This window comes from Chiloscyllium plagiosum, chromosome 13 (genome assembly GCF_004010195.1).
Source record: "Chiloscyllium plagiosum isolate BGI_BamShark_2017 chromosome 13, ASM401019v2, whole genome shotgun sequence".
Lineage (NCBI taxonomy): Eukaryota > Metazoa > Chordata > Chondrichthyes > Orectolobiformes > Hemiscylliidae > Chiloscyllium > Chiloscyllium plagiosum.
The window spans coordinates 49,387,543-49,412,876 of NC_057722.1; the positions used below are offsets into that span (position 1 = coordinate 49,387,543).

The window sequence follows — 25,334 nt, forward strand, 5'->3', positions numbered from 1 at the left end:
GAAGTTTTGGAAAAGGCTTTTTAGCCACAGAGGAAGAAAATCAACATAACATATCACACCAACCTTGTCAGAAGGCAAAATGATGATCTGAGAAAATGGACTACAGCGAAGTCAGAGGGAGACAGATGAGAATGATGAGACAGGTGCAGAAATTGAAATACTGACATGGTGAGCAGTTCTCAAAGGATGAAACAAGAGTAGAAGGTGGGATCCAGGTGGAGGTAGAATACTGAAGTCCAAAAGAAGGCTCCATTGTGCCAGGTTGTGTAGCCCAGAACAAGAATTGGGTATTTGCAAGAAAGCAAAAGAAAGAGTTCAGCCTCATGTCAAACTTGAAATTCATTGAAGTGATCATTTAGAGTCAGAGGGATAAGGCTACCAGATATCATGAACACAAAGTAAGTCATAGGGAAGTGAAAAGGAAAAAGATCTGGAGAGGCATCGATAGTCATGAGCTGTTGGAGCAAAATTATAAAGTTTTGTGGTAAGGCATCAAATAAAACAAAAGTATGAAATGATAATGTAAAGTACAGCAGCCTTCAGATAGTGTGAGTTGGAACTAAAGAGATGAGACTAGATTCCCTACAGTGTGGAAACAGGCCCTTCAGCCCAACCAGTCCACACCGACCCTCCAAAGAGTAACCAACCCAGACCCATTTCCCTCTGACTAATGTCCCTAACACTATAGGCAATTTAGCATGGCCAATTCACCTGACCTGCACATCTTTGGACTGCGGAGGAAACCAGAGTACCCGGAGGAAAGCCACGCAGACATGGGGAGAATGTACAAACTCCACACGGACAGTTGCCCGAGGCTGGAATCGAACCTGGGACCCTGGTGCTGTGAGGTAACAGTGCTAACCAGTGAGCCATCATGCCACCCTGATTCTAAATATGAATAAAGAAAAAGCAGAAATTGCTGGCAAAGCTCAGCAGGTTTGGCAGTATTTATGAAGAGTTTCAAGCCCAGTGACTCCTCTTCAGATCCAATAGCAGCTATAAAAAGGTGATATTTATTTACTGATGGGGTTTTGGGGGAAAAAGGAGTGAACTGATAGGACCAAGAGAGAAGGAAAAAAAAAGACAGGCAAAGGAATAGTAAGCTGAAGAGCAAAATCTAGAATGGTCATAATAGGAGTAGTTGAAAATGGTTGGCTGTGCTGAAAACAACCCATTTAATGACAGGACCTGGGATTGTAAGGGTAGGCAACAGACATGGAAGATGTTGCTTATGCTCTAAAATTGTAAGAATTCAATATTGATTCCAGAAACATGTAAGGTCCCCAAGCAGAAGATAAGGTGTTATTCTTTCATCAGGCCTTGCTAGAGCACTGTACCAGGCCTAAGACAGAAATGCTGGCATAGCAACACTGTTGTGCATTGAGTTTGCAGGCAACTGGAAGCAGTGATTTACCTGCACTTCACTCAATCTAGCCTACAGTAGTCGCTGCTTGCAGTGTGGTCTCCTCTACTCTGGGGAGACAAAATGCACACTGGCTGGCTGCTTTGTGGAGCACAAATGTTCTATCATAGAAATCCAGAAGACAGAGAAACTGGGAGAATGGGATGGAGCCCATACAGGAGGTAGGGTGTGAGGATGTATAGTCCAGGTAACAAAGTTGTTGGATTTGCAACAGATATCGATGACCAGCCTGTTCCCAGAAACAGAAACAGAGATGTCAAGGAAGGGAGGAGTCAAAGATCAATCAGGTAAAGATGAGGGAAAGATGAAAATTGGAGGCAAAAATTGATAAATTTTTCCAATTCCAGGAGACAGAGAGAGAGATGCAGCACCAATAAGGTCACTGATGCACAAGACAGAGTTGGGGAGAGATACCGTATGAGGACTGGAAGGAATGTTCCACGTATCCCACAAAGAGACAGGCATAACTGGAGCACACGGAGATACTCCTAGCACCATTTTTGATCTGAAGAAAAAGTGAAGGAGAGGATTTAAAGGAGAAATTGTTCAAAATGTGGACAATCGTGGCAAGTTCACAGGATGATGGCACTGAATGAGAGCAGAGAATCTTAAGACAAACCTGGAGGATGGACATGTGGAATGATTGCACATGTCCATGGTGATGAGGTGGCAGCTAGTGCCCGCAAACTGGAAATTTTTAAACTGATGCAAAGCATTCAAAGAATTGGGGATGCAGGTGGTAAGAAATTGGACAAGAGGAGGGGAAAAAAAAATCGATTCAAGGTTAGAACAAGTTAGTTCTATGGAGCAGAAACAAGTGGTTTGCCTGCACAGTACAGTTGGTGGATTTTGAAAAAAAAAAGGTAAAAATGGACTATTAAGGATTGAAGGGTCACTGGACTCCAAACATTAACTTTCCTCTGTACAGATGCTGTCAGACCTGCAGAGTTTCTCCAGCAATTTGTATTTTGGGCAGATGGAACAGTGGGGTTTCAGATCTCCAATATCTGTAGTTCTTTTGAGCCTGTACATTGTGTGGGTAGTCTGTATGCATTTATTGAAATGTTGGGATTTTGTACCTGACCTGGGAGTAAAATGCCTTTGTGGCTCAAGCTGAATCAAAGAGGTACATTTGTACAAAGAGAAATTAAATATTGCAGCTGGAATGAAGTTCCATATGAAACATTAGAATCTTATTTACATATGAAGGCAAAATACGGTTAGATTTTCTTACAGAAGTTAGTTTGCAGTTTTGTGAATATTTTGCTGTAAATTTAAAGTTGTACCCAATTGGGTTTAATTAAGAAAACAGAATGCCAATGATAGATAATTTAGCCCTAATTCTGAATATAAGCTATTTCAGATTTGGTTACTCTATTTAAGAGAAAGGGGTGATTAGGTTCCCTAAATATGGGTGAACTACTGATGTTATCTCAGAAGAAAGAGGCAACATTAAAGAAGTTTAACATCTTTGAAAGTGGTAAATTGCAGATGAAATGTATGTCAAACTGTCAAGAGGTACAAGGGAGGAGGTAGCAGAGGCATGGACCATTATTTTTAGAGAAATAATCAGAGGTTAGTTTAGCCTAACTTCAGTGGGTAAATTATTGGAAAAATTCTGACTGGTAATACAAAAATTGGTTGTGTAGCTAATTGTGAGGTTAGAGGCTGCAGATTGCCTTCAATTATCAGGATAGCAGGGAAGTGGAAAATGGAATACAATTTGGAGAAATTCATTGTCACACATTTGGCCTTACAAACTAGGCAAGGGAGTACACAATACAATGATACAACTCAGAAGTACAGAAAGAGGACTTGGAAGGTAGTGGGAAAGGTAGACAGTTACTCACCTATCACCAACACCATGTGCTCAGCAGTGATCTGTGCAACAATAAATCGGTCAGGTACAAATTGAACCTGCATGCTTTACAGCATTTCCCTGCAAGGGGTACGCCCATTTTCGAAAGCGGTGCAAATATTCCCAGAAATATTCTAATAAGAGTGTTTTTTTTAAGGTTCTTTTTAACCCCTTAAGTACAGTTGAGGTACAGCTGTTTAAGTATTGCAATTCTTGGATTTGGATCGGTTTATGATTGTCATTTCCTCATCTACTTTACTGACATTTTAGTCAGAGAAAACACCATTGTTGATTAAAGTGGCAAACTGGAATGTGTGTAATTTATAATATGTTGGAGTGTGGACCATGTAGATTTGATATAGACCGTTCATTCAAAATTACAGATTATCTTAGAGCAATTATATATTTATTTCAGTCAGTGGTGATTTAATTCCCTATTTAAAATATGTCTTCCTTGAAATTTTCCCATAGAATTTATATATTATGAAATGATGACCAGTAGTTGGCCAGATTCTTTAAAAACCCAGATACTCCAATTTATACTGAAACCAGCCATGACTGCCTTAAATAGGAGGTATCAAAACTCATATTTAAATATATTTTTAAAAAATTGCAAGTGACAATCATAATAAAGCTAACCACGCCAATGTAACAAAGAGGAAGAAACCAAAGACCTTTGTTGGATGCCGGGCAAATTTCTCGTGTTCAAACTCTGATTATTTGATTTTATTTTCATGCATCACATGCATTGTGAAAAGTTGGTTTACCACAAAAAGCACAAATCTAATATGCTATCGCATTTAAGGTAAATAAAACAGTTAGTCAAGAATTCTATGGATGAGTTAAACACAGGATCAAATACATTTCAATATAGAATTTAACAGGCATTTGATATAATACTTCAATTAAATAAAGAGCATGCACCCTTCCAAGCAAGTCAACAATATGTTCCAACATTCACCTAAATAAATTGCAACAAACTTCTAGTCCACTTGAAGCAAGACAATGCACAAAACACAAATGCCTTGACACCATTAGGAATAGAAATTCTACCTACAGTTAAGAACTTTCCTGCTAGCTGGAAAAATGAACTAGCGGTCACCCACTTTTCTTCCCTCTGTTCCTGCTTTCAGCAGAAGCATATCCTGAGCTGATTTTACTTTGGTCCTCTTCCTTCTAAAGGATAGAAAAGCCATGAGTCTCAGGACTAAAGATATCCCGGACATGGCACAGTGCAGAATGCTATTTTAGCACATGAATCTAATGCTACAGCGTGTGGAATTGTACTGATGAACTCATTGCTTCTGTACGAGGATATAAAACCGGTATAGACAAGTTGCAAGTTAGTTTATTTTTATATATTGGCCAGGTCAACATTTATTGCCTGTGCCCAAATGTCCTCAAGAATGTGGTGGTGAGCTGTTTCTTTGGCTATCAAGGGGCCATTTCAGAGGGCAAATGGCATTGTTGGCCATCTTGGAGTGATACGTGCCAAAGCAGATAAGGACAGATTCCACACCTTCGGGACAATCATGAAGAGATTTTTAAAAAAAGTACAGAAGTTACATTTATCAACATTGCAGTAAATTTCTAGACTTTTTTTGAATTAATGGCATTTAAATCCCCCAGCTGCGGTAATGGGAATGGAGTTCAAATCTACAGATCATTAGTTCAAGCTTCTGGTTTAGAACCGCAGTAAGTATGCCACAGTCTGATTCTAACCAACTTTAAATTGTTTGATGAAGACGATACAATTCAACTGGAGGTTATGTTGAGAAAATAATCTACAATCAATTTAACTTGATGAACCAAAAATGCACTTTGTTTCAATTAATTCCTGAAAAGTAGGGAAATATTTTGCTGCTCAGTGCAATTAATATCCATAACTAAACCAAACGTACATGAGGAAATAATACTCTTTAGAAGTTTCTCCAGCTGTGGATAGTAGTAGTTACTTTGTGGTTCTAAATCATGAGCAGAAAGACACTAAATTATATGCACTAATCTCAGGTGAGGCAACTGTGAGAATGGGCTTTGTTTTTGGTCACTGGATAGGAAGTGTATTCAACAGAAAAATTATGCAGCATATGCAAGTTATGCGTTATAGGTGAGAACGAATTATTGAGTTGGCTGTATTGAGCCTCACAGCTAACTGTCTGCAGCTCTTGGTTATTCAGTGTTGGGTTCTAGCCAAAGTATTCCTCGTGTAGTCCAAAGAACAGAACTTCAGTATCAGTCTTTTTAATGAGGAGATATAAAACTGGGGGTAAAAACCTACTATTAAGAAATCTCACAGTCTGTACTACATGCAACTAAAGCACAGTTTAATTCACAGTAGATAAGTTCACTATATTAACTGTCAGAAAATTGTTTATGAATTTAATAGCAAGTTAGCATCGTAATATCAGTTTGAGAGATTAAATGATTCCTGCATTACCCTAAATTCTGACCAACCATAACTAAAAATATCACAGCTATGTTTATATAAAGACAGTATACAAATATTCATACAATACAATGACTTTGGTTATAGCTATAAGCTGAACCACAAGACTTCTCAACTGTACTGTCAGCACAAATGGGAAACTTCTGAACATATCTAAAACAACAGAATCAACCATAATTCAAATAAAAATCATGATTGTAAAAAAGGACGGCTAGCATTACATCCTATTCCCATTTTTATACATTTTTCTCCACTTATGCATATTGTGACATAAAAAAAATCAAATCAATTTCCACATACTTCCAATTTGCTTTCACAAAACAAAAGACAAATAACAGAGCAGCTATTATTGACTATTACAACTAATTGAGCAGATAGGATTACATATTTAAAAAAATACTAAATGGATATGTTAAATATCTTGCCTATGAAGACTGAGTAACACAAACTAGGAAGAATTCAAAGGTTTGCTCCTCAGTTGGTCTCAGCAGGATTAGGTACATGTACTGGAACATTGTCCAGTTAATCAACACCTGCGTCTGATCATTAGGAATGGAAAATTTAGGTGATTGAGTGAACTCAGCTCAATCTTCCACTAACCTGAAGTGAAAAAGGTCAAAAGCACTGATTATCTGAATACAGGTTTTTGCTTAGCCAGACTCAAAAGAATAGTTGACGCCTATCAAGCAGTCAATTAGGCAAACATTTTATTTATTCAATCATGGGATGTCTCTCTGGCTACACCAGCATTTAACTGCTCCCGATAAGGTGACACCCAACGGATTTCTCTCACTGCCCTCGTCCCTCTATGAGATAGAGGTCTCAGGTTTGTTCAAGATGCCTTTAGTTGCTACAGTGCATGTTGTAGATTGCACATACTGCTGCCACTGTGCGTCAGTAGAAGAAGTGGTAAATGTTTAAGGTAGAAGATGGGATGCCAAATTTCTAGTGTTGTTGGAGTTACACTCAGAGGCAGGTGAAGAATATTCTATTGTAGCCTGGATTTCTACTCAACATTGGCAAACACCTTCAGGAAGTCAGAGGGCGAGTTACTCACCAAATTCCTAGCCTTTGGACTGCACCTGTAGCCATAGTACTTATGACTTGTCCAGTTCATTAATTGTTCAATGGTAATCCACAGGATGTTGACAGTGTAGCATTCAGTGATGTTATTACCATGGCATGTAAGAGGTGCCTGGTTGGAGTCTCTCTTATTGCAGATAGTTATTCCCTGTTGTACAAATGTTACTTTTAAATAGTTGTAAGCTGGAGGGCATTACAGAGAAGGGGAAAGACAAAGCCTCAAAAGATTTCTATCATAGGTTGACTTGATCCAGGCCAGAATATAGGCAGCAGAGCTTTGCATGAGCTCAAACATTTTGAGGGGGGAGCGGCAGTGACAAAAACGAGAAATGAAGGCTTGAGCATCATTGTAGGCTTGAGTGATATTACAGAGATGGAATTAGATTTTTTTTAAACTGAAGGAGTGAAAATAGTGCTGCAAGTTCAGGTGAACTGAGCAGGGCTCCAAAGTTCCAAATAGTTTGGCTCAGACCGAGACAATGGCCAGGAAAGGAATTGTGACGTCAATGACCAGTTTCACTTTGGAAATGAAAACTAAGGGGCAAATGTTTCATGCAGAGGGTGGTACGTGGGGCAGCACGGTGGCTCAGTGGTTAGTGCTGCTGCCTCACAGCAACAGGGTCGTGGGTTCGATTCCAGCCTTGGGCGTCTATCTGTGTGGAGTTTGCACATTCTCCCAGTGTTTGCGTGGGTTTTCTCCGGGTGCTCTGGTTTCCTCCCACAGCCCAAAGATGTGCAGGTCAGGTGAATTGGCCACGCTAAATTGCCCATAGTGCTTGGTGCATTAGTCAGAACGAAAAGGGTCTGGGTGGGTTACTCTTCGGAGGGTCAGTGTGGACTGGTTGGGCCGAAGGACCTTTTTCCACACTGTAGGGAATTTAATGTGTATGGAATGAGCTCTCTGAAAATGCTTTTGGATATAAAGTTACTGCAATATTCATGTTTATTTACTTAAATAAAGTTATTTCCAAATGCATCATTTAGCTTTCCTCCAATTGGAAATTACTCCCTGTGCTCGGGATAATGTAGAACTCTGTCAGCAAGTTCCTTTATACAAACACATTTTTCACCAATATGGCACTAACAATGATACTGGACATATTATCGGAATGGTGTTTTCTGTATTAAAGCACACTGTATAGTTAATTTGAACTTTCACATATGCTTTGAAGTTAAAAAAATCCAATATGATAGCTCTTCTAGATCGTGATAGTTGCATTTGCGTGCAACCCAGTATTATCACACTTTAGAAACAGTGCTTAAAAAGTCTTCACGATGTAATAGCGTCACAGCCAACACATGCTTTAAAAGTTCACGCTTTAGAAACAGTGTCCCAAATTCATCAATTGTGTTAAAGCGAATTAGTGTTAACAAAATGTGTTATAGTAGAATGACTGTACACACATTATCAAATAAATGCTTTGTTTCAAAGTTTTCTTATTATTTAAATTACCTAAAACCCCTCTTCTGCATTGCTTCATCTACTCATATTCATCTCTGTTGGGGCAGCTCATGGCCAGAGATGGCACAAAGTGACTGCCCATGGAGTTGGCATAAAAATGATAGAAGATGTTTAGTAGCAGCAACAGATTGTTTAGTTAAGCATTAGAGTGAGATCAAGAGTTAAGACAATGATAGCTTTGCAAATAAGATGAACCCAAAGAAACAAGATCTAGTGGAACAAAAAAAATCTTAAAGTAAAATACAAGGATTTTTGTACAAACCTACAGCTGCAGATGTTTGTAACTGACATTGTGATATGATGATGCCTGGCAACAGACAGCCCAAAATTCGTAGTTTAGCAAGAATTAAAAGAAAGTTATGATCATACATTAATAAACACTCTTTAGGTAACTGAGTATTGAGAAATTAAGAAATCAAATCTACACCTAACTAAGAAATTTGGCTGAATTCCTTTAAAGGGCTATAGATAGTGAAAGGAATCCTCATTCCATCAGCGCAGGGGACTGAACAACGTATGGGGAAAACAGATACATTTAAAAAGGCACCAGCCTGACTGAGAAAATAAACAATTGCAGGTTCGCAACTTGAATAAACAAACTTAGATAATGATGGAGACAGCTCAAATTAATTCGTACATCCAAGATTTGAGAGAGGAAGGACAGAGACAAATTATAAGGTAAAAGGAAACAGAATACATTTTGTAAAATATTAAGTGCTCAGATAAGCTTATTGAACTGTGAAAGTAACTGAGTTTGTCTTATGAGAATTTGACTAGTGCCCAGGATGTTATCGGATGTACCTATTTACCTTGCCAATGCTGAAATCGCAAGCCCAGAAGCATTCTGGCCTATTGCAGGCTCAACCTCCCCGACCTCTTGGAAACCCAGAAGAGAGGTCTGACCAGCAGGACAACAAGACCGGACACCATCGTGATCCAACATCAAGGAGGCCTGACTGAACCAACAAGACTCTCCAGAACACTCAAGGCATTCCTGATGCCGAGGATGCCATTAAGAGCACACACTTAACCGCGTATGGGTTCATAAGATACAGGAGCAGAATTAGCCCATTGAGTCTTCTACACCATTTGATCATGGCTGATATGCTCTTCACATCATAACCCTTCAACCCATTACCAATTAAAAATCTGTCTAACCTCTCAAATTTACTCACTGTCCTTGCATCCACCGCACTTTGAGGTAGCAAATTTCACAGATTCACACCCGTTTGGGAGAAATAGTTTCTCTTCAACTGTTTTAAATTTGCTACCCAAGACTATAACCTATTTTCCTCGAATGCCTCACAAGAGGAAGCAGCTGTAGCAGGTCTATTTTATCCATTCCTTTTCTCATCTTGAACACTTCAATTTGAATACTCTCATTCTTTTAAATTCCAGAGTATAGCCTAAACTGTTCAATCTCTCTTTATACAACAAACTTCTTGTAGCAGAAGAGTTCCCTCATCAATACCCAGGATCAACTCAGAGCAGCCACCTACCCAGGAAATGTGGGAAATGCGCATGGACTTCAAGCGAGACTGGGGTTTCAAGACCCCCTCCCCAGCATGTTTCTGGCAGACATCCAAGCCATTGAGAACAAAATAAATGAACATAAAGCCACACTCACCTTCAAGGGAATTGAGAGACTGTGGTATGCTCTGCTTTACAGAGACAAGGCTCACTCCTGATACCACTTGACTGTACCTTACCATGAGGTTTTCTCAGTTTAACGAATGGACTGCTTGGCGTACTTGGGAAAGGTAGGGGATGGTGGGGTCTAATCCCACTCAATACCCTGATGCTAAGATATAGCAACCTTGGTGAGTTGCTGCTCCCCAGTGATGGAGGAGGCAAAGGACCTGCATGCCCTTGGTAGAGTGGAAGGGGGAGTTAAAGTGTTCAGCCACGGGGCGGTTGGGTTGGTTGGTGTGGGTATCCCAGAGGTGTTCCCTGAAAAGTTCCGCAAGTAGGCGGTCCAACTGGGGAGACAGGCCACCTACTTGCGGAACGTTTCAGGGAACACCTCTGGGACTCCCACACCAACCACCCCGTGGCTGAACACCAACTCCCCCTCCCACTCCGCCAAGGTCATGCAGGTCCTTGGCCTCCTCCATCGCCAGACCCTGACCACACGATGCCTGGAGGAAGAGCGCCTCATCTTCCGCCTAGGAACCCTCCAACCTCACAGGATGAATGTAGATTTCTCCAGCCTCCTCATTTTTCCTCCCCCCACCTTATCTCAGTCCCAACCTCCGGATTCAGCACCGCCTTCTTGACCTGCAATCTTTTTCCCAACCTCTCCATCCCCACCCCCTCTCCAGCCTACCACTCTCGCCTCCTTCCACCTATCGTATTCCCAGCGCCCCTCGCCACCTTATAGCTCAGCCCACTTGGCACACCAGCCTCATTCCTGAAGGGCTTATGTCCGAAACATCGATTCTCCTGCTCCTCGGGTGCTGCCTGGCCTGTGTTTTTCCAGCACCACATCTTTCAACTCTGGTCTCCAGCATCTGCAGTCCTCACTTTCTCCTAGTAACCATTTAACATCATATATAACTAATCTTATATGAGAACTGATATTATGAATTTTATAACAATTAGTATCTTTTTGTGATTATGATAGTACGAAATATAAGATGAGTAACAGAATTTGATAAAGATAGCAATGAATACAATGAACAACAGAATTTGAACAATCCTTATCGATAAGCAAATCTGACAAACGCGTAAAAAAAAAAGTATAACCACAGGCATTGGAATGTAAATTAATGGGGTATGTTGTAAGATCCAAAGGCCTGACAATAACAATGTCTGGTAAACATCATGAGATTATGGAGCCTAGGACTGTCCACAGAGATGTCCATTCTTCATCATGTGTTTACTGGAATGGATAGATAGATTGGGGGAACATGGCTAACAATTACATAAATGTTATATATAATTATTGTAATGCAAAAATGTATAAAAATGCTGTACTTGACTGAGGGGGTCAGAGTGTTCAGTGGTCACTCCCCCAGGAACCTCTCCCATGCTGCATGGTAAAAGAGCTCTGAAAAAAGATTGATTGTGCTGCTAAACACAGAACTCAAGATTCCTCTGACTATCTTCCCAACAAATCTCCTATTTGCTTAAATTACCTTCTTTTTCATTTCTCTCCTCTGCTTTTTATAGCACCACTTCATTCTCTTGGTTTTAAGAATGGGGGGGAAAAATATTAAAATGTTCAGTAAGTTCTTAAAAGTGGAATGTTCATTTTTTAACTTGGATAGGACCATTACTACTGTTTTAAAGTGGAAAAACTGAACAAAGGTCAACACAGACAAAAAGAAAAGAAGAAAATTAGAGCACTTGCTCTGGATCTGATCTGCTCAATTCTTTAAAGCACAATTTGATTAGCGGTTTTTCACATTTGGTATATCCAAGAACTTAAGCACACAAATAGGTGCGAGCATGAGCCATTCAATTCTTTGAGATCACTCTACTATTCCATGAAATCATAGCTGGTCTTCTATTTCATTTACACCTTCTTACGCTATCCCTATATCGTTCAATGCCCTTAGTGTCTAAAAATCTGACTTCAATATTGGAGCATCAACAGCGCTCTCGTTGTGAATTACAAAAGCTCACAACACTGAATGAAGGAATTTCTCCTCACTTCAGTCCTGGATAGTTGAATACTGAGACTCTTACTTCAATTCTAGATTTCCCAGCCAGGGGATACGTCCTTCCAGCACTATCTTGTAATGGTTCTCAAAAGATTTTATATTTTAATGAACTCTTTCCACTTGTTTAAACTCGAAAGATAGATTTAGTCAAACTTCTCAAAAAAGTATCAGTATTATTGTGACAAGAATCATATCCTCATACTCAAATCAGTTTGAATCCTGTTGAGCGTCTTGCATAACTCCCATCCTTCGGAAAGTAGTACAATTCCAAAGGTATCACCTCAGTTTTCAGTTCAACCTGAAACTAAAAAACCGTAAACTAGCAATGGCGAGAAGCCTAAGCAGCAGATAACAGGGAATGTAGGATTGAGGATGAGTGCATTGAGAATCTACAGAAATATAAAATTACCACAAACAGGATAAGTTTCTTCACGTCATGATTAAATCCAGAAGTCACAGGAGATAGTTTATACTACCAATTTGTAATCAAAATGACGTGTTTAATATGGAGAAAGAATCCTGATAAATTACAAGAATCAACGTGTTGTAAATTTCTTAAAATCAATATGTCTTGGTTAAGTTTGTTTCCCTCATCCCCAGGGTTGATTAGAATATTTCATGTAGAAACAGAATAAATTCCTTCCTTATATGCTTAAATTATGTAAATATCAAATGCATCAGCATACATTAGTTGTAGTCTGAATTTAAAAGCACATGTACAATTTCCATTCAAAGTCATCTGAACTTTCCTGTGTCAACAGAATGCACTTGTAGTAAATTAATCTAATAGTTTAAAAAGTATGAAAATCATGACAAAAAAGTCTCTCCAGATTTAGTTTTAAAAATAAACACTCTACGGATGAACATACAAAATAAGACAACTTTTCTATAAAACATCATCGCATACTCCAAGACATAACTACAAGGCACTCAATGTCAAGACAGAAATTTACACTAATTTTCGAAACAGCTCAAGCACTTTCATTTTATGCCTTCATAAATTCTGCAAGCTATTTCAAAGAATAGCCACATTCAGGTATGAACAGAAATATTCACTAGATCCATGCAATGCAAACAAAGATACGCTATAGCTAATTTTTAACATTTTAAGCACACAGATTTAGTATAATACATGCTAAGCAGTGGAGCACATTGCATTAAGGTTTCCAATCATTTTATTATTAGAATATGAATGGAACCCTTGTGACTTTGAAAAAATTTAAAACACAATAGAAGATAATACCATTAAAACATTAGATAATATCTGAGAGTAGAAGTATATGCCCCTCCAAAACAAAAGTCTGCATACACACAAACATCCTATTTCTTTGCCAATTCTACCATATGCAAACCTCATAATTGGAAACAGTCACCTCCAACAGCTAAACGGATCTACAAGTCCCTCTCAAACCATATTTCAAAGTTATATCATGTTAGTTCACTATAAAAAGTATGCCAATTAAAGAAAATATGCTCAGAACCCCATGACTTATTGGATGCAATCACAAGTACACAACTGATTATTTTCTAGATTTCCCATTTCTAAGCCATACAGGAAACATTACTTACAACTTGAACATAAATTTCATTTTCAACAATGATTTAAGTACATGCGCTACAGTACAGTGCCACATTCTCAGTTGCATCAATGTGTAAATATTACTCAGTCTGAGAATTTTTGAAAAATCTTGAACAATATCTGGAGGTGATTCACCCTTGGGTGCTGAGGGACAGAAGAATGGAGAATACAGAGGCTTTGACAACATTCTCTAATCCTCCTTAGGTACAGGTTAGTGTCAGAAGACTGCAGAATTGCAAATATTTTACTCCTGTTCAAAAAAAGGGGGATAAATCTAGCAATTACAGATTGGACAAGTTGAAGGTGGTGTGATTATTTTGAATATGGATAACGAAAATGAGTTTGGAGAAAATACCACATAGTAGACCCATTAGCAAATTTGAAACTCATGGGATTGAAAGAACAACACTAATATGAATTTTGTTAAGGGCAGAAAGCAGAGAACAGATGATTAACATTTGCTTTTACAGCAGTGTCTCCTTGGTGGTCAGTTTTGGAATTACTGTAATAGTGGAAAAAAAAGGGAGAGCACCTGGTCTCAAATTTCAGGAAGATGTTATCAGATTTGTGAAATGATCAGACGAACTTTAGTACAGATGTGCAAAGTGATTCCTTTTGATAGAAATAATGAGTGGAGACAATATAATCTAGAAGGTTTAATTATATATGCAAAAATCTTTAAATGTGACAAAACTAATAGATCAAGTTGTTAAAATATGATCCTTGACTTTATTTTAAAAAAAGAGACCAAATACAAAAAAGTTATACAAAACATTAATAAAATACAGATGAGGCCTCAACTGGAATTGCATGGCCATTTCTGGGTATCACACTTTGGAATGGAAATCAAAGGAATATACTAGATTGTTACGCAATATCTGCGGAGAGGAACAGATACTGTTTTGATGAGGGGTAATTGTTTTTCTACCAACACAGATGCTACTTGAGTTGCAGAGTATTCCCAAAATTTTGTTTTTAATTTTCCACTTTCCAGCATCTGGCTTTTGTTTTTACTAGAATGGCAGTATACACGAGTAACCTCATTTCTGAAGATTTGAAAAATTCTTCTCCTTAGACCAAGGAAAATAAAGAGATTTGATGGAGATGTTCAAAAGAGCTGAAGGGCTTCATTGAGTAAATGTGGAAGAAGGGTCATTAGTATCATTCTAAAAGATTAGGATAAGTATTTGAAAAATAAACGTTGGCAGGGCTATGAGAAAAAAGACAGGAATGGAACTGATGGTTTCTTTCGAAGAGTCAGCAAAGATACAGTGGGCTAAGTAGTTTCATTCTATGACATAAAATTCTACAATACTTGTCTAACAACATTAGTTCTGAACAATAAGTGGATGGAATATGAACAAGTCTGTTCAATTTTACTGGTTAAAAATTGAAAGAAACTCACGCTCAAAACAGTTTTGAACAAGAAAACATGTATAACTACTTATTTAAAAACAATCTGGGACTGTTAGTCTGTGAAGACATAGATTCTCTGATAGAATCATAAATAATTCCCTAGTCATTCAAACTGCATTCAGTTGTAATACTTTTTCAAAAACTACATGTATTAAAGTTAAGAAATCTACCAATTGCAATATACATTACAAAATTTAAAAGTGCAATAATTTGGATTTCAATCAGTCAATTCAATTTTCAAATGCATCAATATCACTTTTGGTTTTTAAAAGTGCTTTAATTATAACAAAAGTGTTAAGTGGTTATTCAAACTAGTTTTATTCTTCATATATTAATTCATGCTGATGTTGCTACTTAATAGGAAAGCAGTAAAGCCCTAAAGCAGGTGCTTGCTAAGCGGTAATCCTGCATGCAGGCAGTTGTTTCTTCATCCCATCCCAACATTCATGCCATCATGTCCTTGCCTAAGCACTGCTTATAGTCCAATCACATCTGCCATGCAAATAACTGAGCATCTGCTCCTTCCACTCTACCTAATCTTTCTCAGTTGGTTCCTGGCCCTGGCCAGTGGCTGGAGAGCAATCTGGTCATCCTCTAAAGCAACTCTGTTGATGTACATCTATAAAGGAACAGAAAAGTGAAGGAACACGTAATATATAAGTGACAAAACTCAACAATTTTAGTAGCTTTTCCAAGATGACCAGAAAAACAAGTCATCTCAGATCAAGGTAGTATTTTAATGCAAGTTTTTATTCTTTAAAGAGGATAAACATTATTTAAAAATATTAATTATTGGGGTTATGAATAGGGCTCTTCTAATATCACTGTCAAATTTAACATGCAATATGACACGACAGTCTCATACAGCCTCAGACACTTCTAGGTTTGATTCCTGATATATGCTTCTCTCAGCTGGGCACTGATGGGTTATACGGCACAGAAACAGTCCCTTTGGCCCACCATGTCTATGCCAACCAATAAACAACTTACACTAAGTCGATGCTGACTTTGTTTTTTTTCAGGTAGATTGCACTGACTAAATTCCCAAGTCAGTTTGATGCTTAGGCAAGGTGCAAGAGGCCTGTCACTGCTTTTGCAGCAAAATTGAAAATGAACCACTGCTTCAGATGAGGAGGAAAGAAAGTATCAAACACTCCACTCAACAGGTTCATAATGGTTTGAGATAGTAATATTTTTCAATGTCTGGCATTTGAAAAGTGTTGATACAAAGGTGGAATTGTATGCTCTGGGAGCTAGTGAGAACTACATTTGTTTTATTTTTGCTCATGGGATATGGGTGTCACTGCCTATGCCAACAATTATTGTCTATCCTTGGTTTTCATAGCATCTTCTCTATGTTCTTGAGTGGCTATAGTTTGGTGGTGTAGGGATACCAGCAGTGCTGCTAGGAAGGAATTCCAAAATTCGATCCAAAAGTGAAGCAACGGCAACATTGCTCTGAATCAGGATGGTATATGGCTAGGGAGTAACTAATTAGTTAGGTTAATGGCATATTGATCTCCAACACATCCACCAGAATTAGGTACCATATGGAAAGATCCACGGCCAAACTACCTCACCCACTCCAATTGAGACCCTTTTAAGATCAATTAATGACCACTCAAGAGTCTCTTCATACCACTTTTAGGATAATCCAGCTTGGGATTGGCCAGGGGGGGGTTGGTCTGGTGGTTGTGGTAAAGACAAGCAGCGCTCTTAGAAGTAATGCATAATGTTCACCTGCTTGCATGCATGCGAGAGGGTGTGTGCGTGTGCGAGGATGCGGTGGGGTCTTTCAAGAGCACTATGTGCCTGATTGAGGGCATGGACAGTGGACTTGTTGACAGCATCCCACCCCAGTCTTGATTCCAACTTACCCTCCCCAATACACACTACCTACCTTGCTCATACTGGCCTCCTCCATGGTACTGGGTAAGTGCAGGAGCTATTGGCCAGGTAAGATTCCCCTACCAGGGCCTAATTCCAAAGACTAGTTCTATTTGATAAACGGTGGTGAGTTTCTTCAATTCCTGCAGCCTGGCAATCAAACCAAACTACAGATAGTTTCCTTAACCTGATTAATCACTGCCACAAAGCTCAATACCAGTGTAATCCTTGTTAAATTTAACATATAATGATACCTGACGATTGATGATGCAGTATCAGCAATTCTACAAATAAGAGTTGACTATATTTTTAACTCACCATGGAAGGCTACTCCAAACTAAAATTCACTATCAAATTTTAAGCAGATGATTTTTTTAAACTCAATGCTTAACTTGTAATCTCTTACCAAATGCGTTAAGTGACATATTTACAGAACAATGCTCCTCTTCACAAAAAGTGAGCTCAAATTGAAGTAATTTTGGAAATGATACAAAACCAACCTAGATGCAATGAAAAAAGTGCATTGTGGAGAAGCAATTGTAAAGTAAAACAACTTGAAATATTCTAATTTTTAAAAAATAGTTACACTAAGTATATTGAAAATAACATTGTAATTAAATTTAGCTCAAAGCAACAAATACGACCGGCCTTTCATTTTACCACTTTCAGCACCACTGATTGGCAAATTTTCATGATTTAGATTAGATTTCCTACAGTGTGGAAACAGGCCCTTCGGCCCGACCAGTCCACACCGACCCTCCGAAGAGTAACCCACACAGACCCTCCGAAAAGTAACCCACACAGACCCACTTCCCTTCTGACTAATGCACCTAACACTATGGGCAATTTAGCATGGCCAATTCACCTCACCTGACCTGACTGTGGGAGGAAACTGGAGTACCTGGAGGAAACCCATGCAGACATGAGGCTGGAATTGAACCTGGGACCCTGATGCTGTGAGGCAGCAGTGTTAACCACTGAGCCACCATGCTGCCCCATCATTCAACCAACTAATAAAGTTAGTTGACCCATCTTATACTGGCAAATGTGATTACTTGTTCACATCCTGTGATAAAACAAAGATGTTCTGAAAAGCTTCCATTTCATATAATGTATCACAAGAGGCTGCCATTTTGGCTTTTTGCTGTTCTCTGGCAGGGGCATTTATCTGTTCTGAAATGTGAGATGTTGCAGCTGAAAACAGCAATAACCAGCAGCAACCTGGATAGGGGGATACCACAGTGACCTACGCTGGGGCTACATTTGAATCCTTTCAAACAGGCTTCCACTACTGCTAAAGTACCAATCTAGTGTTCAACAAATGTCACAAATGGCTGTGACATGACGTGGCTGTGAAAAGTTTTCACTCTTCAGACTGTCTGCTGACCATACCAGTTTTCTCCAGTACTTTTCCATCGTCATGGCACAGACAATGCTTGTGTGGTTTCACCGTATCAATTAATTATGTTCAGAGATAAAAATAGAAATTGCTGGAAAAGCTCAGCAGGTCTGGCAGCATCTGTGGAGAGAAATCAGAGTTAACGTTTCGGGTCGAATAACCCTTCCTCAGAACCCTCAATTGACCTGAAACATTAACTGATTCTGCTAGACCTGCTGGGCTTTTCCAGTAATTTTTATTTTTGTCTCTGATTTACAACATCCGCAGTTCAGTTTTCATTATATTCAGAGATTCATTTGGAATGTCTTTCTGATCCTACATTGATATCTTTGGTGTACGTGACCTTTTCCAGTTTCTCACTATTATGCTTAGTGAAACCATCAGAAAACAGGTAGCTTTCATCATGGTTTACAGACAAGAACAGCATCAAATTTAAGTGAAAGGTTTGAGGTTTAAAGAGAATTTCATAGAATCGCTACAAGTGGTAGCAGGCCCTTCAGCCCAACAAGTTCACACCAATCCTCTGAAGAGTAACCCATCCAGACCCATTCCCCTACCCTATTATCCTACTTTTACCCCTGACTAATGCACCTAACCTACACATCCCTGAACACTATGGGCAATTTCCCACAGCCAATTCACCTGAGCTACACATCTTTGGATTGTAGGAGGAAACCACAACACCCGGAGGAAACACTGGGAGAATGTGCAAACTCCACACAGTTGCCGAGGCTGGAATTGAACCTAGGTCCCTGGCACTGAGCCAACACGCCGTCACCACGCAGCCCCATCCGCAATCTCGTCCTCTCCAAGAGAGACTACTGCCTCCCTCCCACATTATGACATTAACGATAAAAAAGTTTATTGAGAATAGATGAGAATGTGAAATTCGGAACAAACAAATCAGCCACAACCTTATGAATGGTAGAGCATACTTGAAGGATCAAATGACCTATTTCTACTCTTAATTCATACAATCATTTCAGCAGCATCCATTACTGAGCTTGTGACACCTCTGGCACTTGGTTGGCAGCTCCTGATGAATAGGATTTCCTCCCCAGTGAGGGGAGGAAGTCCCTCAATTAGGCGCTTGAGTTTCAAACAGATTTCAAATGAATAGCTCTATTAAGTTAGTTAAGTGCAATTAATCTTCAACAAACTATGCTTTCATTTATAGTCCATACTTCTCCAAATATTAGTTACTTGGAGAAATTAGATTGGGAGTGGCTATTTGAGGTTAAATCCACATCTGATATGTGGGAACTTTTTAAAAAGGCCAGTTGATCAGAGTTCAGGACCAGTATGTCCCTGTGGAGGATGAAAGATAAGGATAGCAAGATCCAGGAATCTTGGATGACAAGAGATGTTGAAAGTTTAGTCAAAAAAAAGGAAGCATGTACAGTTTAGGAAACAGAATTCAAATTGTCCATGAGCAATATAAAGGGAGCAGAAAAGAATGTGTTTTATGATTCTGCCTCTAACTTAAACAATAAACTTGGAGGGCTAGAACAGGTCATGAAGTGTTCTTGGTAAGAAGGATTAAGGAGAATCCCAAGGCATTTTGCGCACACATTAGGAACAAGAGTGTAACTAGGGAAAGGGTAGATCTACTCAAGAAAAAAGGAGGAATTTGGGTGTGGAGCCACAAGGAGGAAAGTGGGTGAGGTCCTTGATGAGTACTTTGTATCAGTATTTACCAAGCCAAAAGACTTGGATGATGGTAAGATTAGGGAGTAGTATGTGGATATTTTGGGGCATGCCAATATTAAGGAGGTGGTGTTGGATTTCTTGTAAAATGTAAGGTATATAAGTTCCTATGGCTTGATGGGATTTGAGGATACTGAAAAGAGAGGCAAGGGAGAAGATTGTTGGGGCCTTGACAGAGATCTTCGTATTCGCTTTAGATACAGGCAAGGTTCCAGAAGACTAGAGAATAGCTAATATACTGTTCCTTTGTTTAAGAAAGGCAAAAGGGATAATTCAGGAAAGTATAGACCAATGAGCCTTTCAACAGCAGTAGGAAAACTATTGGAGAAGATTTGCAGGGACAAGATTTTCTCACATTTGGAAAAGAACTGATTTAGTGAGGTTGTCAACATGGCTGTATGCAAAGCCTTTTCTCATTAGCTCAATTGAGTTTAAGGAAGTGACCAAGATGATTGATGTGGATGGCGCAGTGTATGTTGTTTGTATGGACGGTAAATGAAGTGTTTGGCAGGGTCCTTAATGGTAAGCTGGTCCAGACAATTAAGTGGCACGGGATCCATTGTAAGTTGTATCCAAAATTGACTTCGATAGTTTTTCGAACTGGACACTGAGTGGTGACCTGATAGAAGTATATAAAATTATGAGGCGCATGGAGAGGGTGAAAAGTCTGAGTCTTTTTCCCCAGGTGATGTCAATACCAGCGGACAAAGGTTTAAGGTGAGAGAATAAAGTTTAAAGGAGATGTGCAAGGGAAGTTTTATTTTCCAAAGAACACAGAAGATGGCAGGTACCTGGAACACTTTATCGGGGAAGTGGTAGAAGCAGATGTATTAGCAAATTTTAAGAGGCATTTGAACAGACTCATGAACGAGCAGGGAATAAAGGGACACGGGCCATGTGTTAGTAGATGGGATAAGTTTACAATGTCATCATGGTCAACACAGACATAGTGGGCCAAAGGGCCTTTTCCTGTGCTGTACTTAGTACATTTCTATAATCTTATCCCGGGTCATTTTCTTTGATGAGTTCCCAGTCACCTTTTTTTTTAATTTGTCCATAGGATGTGACCATCAGCAGTACAGCAGGTATTTGATATCTATCTCTAATTTCCCTTGATTTGAGTGGCTTGCAAGGCAATTTCAGAGAGAGAGGTGAAGAATTATTCATATTGCTATGGCTCTGCAGTTACATATAGGTTAGTAGGAGCAAGAGTGACATTTCCTTTCCTAAGGACATTGGTGAACCACATGTTTTTTTTAAACAATTGTTAAGATTCATGGTCACCAATCAATGCTAGTTTTTGGTTCTCTATCATTAGCCCAGACTTCTGGATTACCAGCCGAGTGAGATTAGCATAATGTCACTGTTCAACACCATACACCCAAAATGGTCTGAAATTCCAAATTACATTGCCTTTTCTAAACCAAGTGTCTCATCAGCCATCCTCCAACTACTCAATGTTGAAGCATGACTGGATAACAGCGATGAAAACCATAGTAATTTCCACCCTCACTTTCCTCAGTAAAAGTGGGATATATTCTACCCAAACTGCATCATATTTTTCACTTTGACATCTGTTAATCTTTGGTTCTCAAACATTTTTGGTTTCACACTTCTATTTACAAACTGTGTGTGTATACCTACAGGCAGTTTCTTTTTTAGTTTACCAAGTAAATGTATATGCAAAATATTTTACTTAGCACTAACGTGATAGGTGAGCTTCTTTACTGGATTATAAGTGCTTGAAGTTCAGAGAAACATGCCAGTGAAATACCCACCACTCCCAAGAATTATTTAATCAGGAACTCCTCTTCCCAACATCCCAGTCACTCATTCAACAGCCCCTCTTCCCAAAACCCTCTCATACAGCAGCATTCTACAAGTCTTCGTGTCTTCGAGGCTAATGATAACCACTGATCTATTGTAACAAACACAATGTCTGAGTATCTGAATAATTTACCTGCACAGATTAAAGTGAAATGTTGCAAAAAAAAAATGCACTGATTGGTATACCAATAATATCTTTCAATATCTACATCTTTGTTCACTATCTAGCTATAATGATTGTTTTCATAATTTACACACGGGGAACGCCCACAAATTTTAAGTCCCTAACTAGTGTGGAATACAATCTAATATCCATAGTAAACATTCGGGAATACGTACCCTGGTACTATAGAAGATAACGATATACAGAATTTTAGCACGCAGTGACATACAACTAAACACCCCATACAAGATGGTACTGACAGTTGTTGAGGAAATAAAATTCATTATATTCAAACGAATCACATTAACCAGTAACAAAACCAGTTGAAAAGAACTTCCATTAAAAAGTGGTATCTTTCACATCCTGTCCATGCCTCAAAAGTTCAATAGAGCTAGTAATTATTCTTGAAACAAACACAAACTAAGTTCTCAGCAAGTCTGGTAAAATCTGAAGAGAGGGAAATAGTTAACAGTTCAGATTGGTGATTCTTTCTCAGAACTTTTGAAGTACGATAAAATCAGGTCACTGACTAAGTGTTAACACTCTCCAATACAAAGTGAAAAGGAGTATATCAAGGTTAGCATTATAGTGCTGGATAAAGAGAGATTTCAATATTGAAATCTAAATTGCTGTTGATGATAAAGCAAAAGTTAATAGTTCAGAATTTTAAAGCAGCTGAGTAAATCATGCACAGTAAATACTAGGGCCTGTTAGAAATAGATATCAAATGTTTAAAATGATAATCCAATTTTAGAATGACTTTGCATGAAGGTGGCAGCCTTAAGGACGGTAGAATTGTAGCTGAGAAATTTAATATGTGTCCATACTTACTAACAGAAGTAGAAGCAGTGAGAATGCATACAATCATTCTGGAGAATGATGGGAAATGGCTGTTAGGTAGAAGAAAAATAGACTGGAGTCCAAAATGGATAGGTTATTGTGCCGCAAAGATATGCAAGGCAGAGAAGATTTAACAAGCACTCACTCCGGATTTTCATTCCCCGAGATATGCAAACGGTAACATAAAATTGGAAGGAGGAAGGAGGTCATTATACAGGGCGACCCCATATCCGCAGAATCATTTTCCGTAGTTCCAGTTACCTGCAGGCCGAATATATTATAGGGAACTTTCCGGAACCAGGGAGGCTGCTGGGAAGGGAAATTTCCCATTGAAATGAATGGATTCGCTCCTATCTGGGGTTTCGGGTTTCTGTGGTAGGTCGTGGAGCATATCCCCCGCGGGTATGGGGGAGGGGGGGTTACTACTGTATAATCTTTGAACACAATAAATCATACAACTACAAAAGGACAGCATATATGGAGTACTTCTGTGACAAAAAACATCCACAGAAATTCCAATGAAACACAGTGGATAAAAATTTACACCACGCCAAAGGGGATATTAGGAGGGGATACTAAAATTAATTAAAAGATAGCTTTTATGAATGTTTTTAAAGGAAGAGAGATGAGGGGTTTCAGTAAAGAATTCTGCAACTAAAAGGTATAAACAGGTGAAAACACAAGGGTTGTAAGTGATATAACAGTTGGATGTCTGAGACTACAAGACCAGTTAGTATGACCACTGGGCAAAACCTAAAAACCATGATTTAAAATGAAGTTAATATTTCAAAATGCATATCACTGACAGCCAGTAAGGACATGTTAAAGGCCAGAATATACTTTTTGAAATGACTGACTACACAGTTGAAAGAGACACAAAAAGATGTATGGACATTTTTAGAACTGTTCAATAATGATAGAAAACATCAGATTCAACAAAAGAACAACAATGGTTAATGGATATTGCTTGGTGAAACAAGTTTGACTGGGCAATTTTTAAAAATAAAGATAAAAAATTCAACTTGGCCACAAGATACAAGAACATAAGAACAAGGAGCAGGAGTAGGGCATCCATCCTTTTGAGCCTGCTCCACCATTCAATAAGATCATGGCTGATCTTTTCGTGGACTCAGATCCACTTACCTGCACTCTCACCGTATCTCCTTAATTGTTTTTTAAAAAAATCCACCTTAGCTTTAAAAACGTTGACTGAAGTAGCGTCAACTACTTCACTGAGCAAGGAATTCCATAGATTTTCAACCCTCTGAGTGAAGAAGTTCCTTCTCAATTCAGTCCAAAATCTGGTCCCTCTAATCTTGAGGCTATTCCCTCTTGTCCTAGCTTTACTTGCCAGTGCAAATATCCTCTTTACTTCTATCTTATCTATCCCCTCGTAATTTTATGTTTCTATAAGAACTCCCTCATTCTTCTAAATTCCAATGAATATAATCCCAATCTACTCCATCTCTCCACATAAACCAATCCCCTCAACTCCACAATCCACCTAGTAACCCTCCTCTGTACCCCCTCCAGTGCCAGTACATCCTTTTTCAAGTAAGGAGACCAAAGTTGCACCCAATACTCTAGCTGTGGCCTCACCAGCACCTTGTACAGCTGCTTTTAAACTCAGTCCCTTTAGCAATGAAGGACAAAATTCCTAATTACTTGACGTACCAACCTTCTGTGGTTCATGGACCAGGACACCCAGCTCCGTCTGCATAGTAGCATGCTGCAACTTTTTACTACTCAAGTAATAATCCTTTTTACTGTTACTCCGACCAAAATGTATGACTTCACATTTATTAATATTATAATCTGCCAGACCTTTGCCCACTCAATGTATCTATGTTCCTCTGCAAGGTTTCACAGTCCTCTACACACTTTGCTATGCCACTCATTTTAGTGTCATCTGTAAATGCTGACACCCTACAGACAGTCCCCAACTCCAAATCATCTATATAAATTGTAAATAATTGCGATCCCAAAACCAATCCCTGAGGCACGTCACTAGCCACTGATCGCCAGCCAGAATAGCAGTCATTTATCCCCACTCTGCTTCCTGTTAGTCAACCATGCTGATACTTTACTCCCAATGACATGCATCCTTATCTTAAGCAGCAACCTTTTGTACGTCACCCTGTCGAAGGTCTTTTGGAAATCTAGGTACACCACATCCACTAGGTCCCCATGGTCTACTTTGCTCATAATGTCTTCACAAAATTCCGAAAGATTTGTCGAGAATGACCTGCCCTTTAACTTGCACAATATCAGAATTTATTAAAGTTACAAAAGCAGCAGGACTGGTAAACAAAGAGATAATGAGAGACTTCAGGAGAACAGATTGGTCAGTCTGATACTGAGAATATTTCCACTGGAATTTACAGGGCTAAAAAAAAAAATCAAAACATTTCTGCTGCCTCAGTTTTGAGCTCTCAAATTTACCTAAATATGCTCACCCTCAATGCTCTCCTCGCTAAATTAATCTCTTAAAATTTACAACTTGATTATTTGTCTTAATATCAGTGCAAAACCTAGTCTGTTAACACTCCTGCAAAATGCTTTTTCATTGAATTTACCTT

At 38.9% G+C, this 25,334-nt stretch overlaps 1 protein-coding gene across 7 annotated transcripts in view; it reads right to left on the reverse strand.

The window, feature by feature from the left end:
* The window catches only part of atp11b (ATPase phospholipid transporting 11B (putative)), a 175,332-nt gene that overhangs the window by 16,002 nt on the left and 133,996 nt on the right, over nucleotides 1-25,334 (reverse strand). Inside the window, exons 30-31 of one of the 7 annotated variants that reach the window (XM_043702355.1) lie at nucleotides 15,466-15,551; nucleotides 4,358-4,457 (exon numbers count right to left, since the gene is read on the reverse strand). The exons of 5 other annotated variants lie outside the window; for them this stretch is intronic. In XM_043702355.1, the coding sequence (XP_043558290.1) occupies nucleotides 4,373-4,457; nucleotides 15,466-15,551 (171 nt within the window). In that variant the 3' untranslated portion in view covers nucleotides 4,358-4,372. Of the gene's footprint in view, nucleotides 1-4,357; nucleotides 4,458-15,465; nucleotides 15,552-25,334 lie in introns of those variants that run through there. One more of the 7 variants, XR_006313420.1, reaches the window with a different exon arrangement.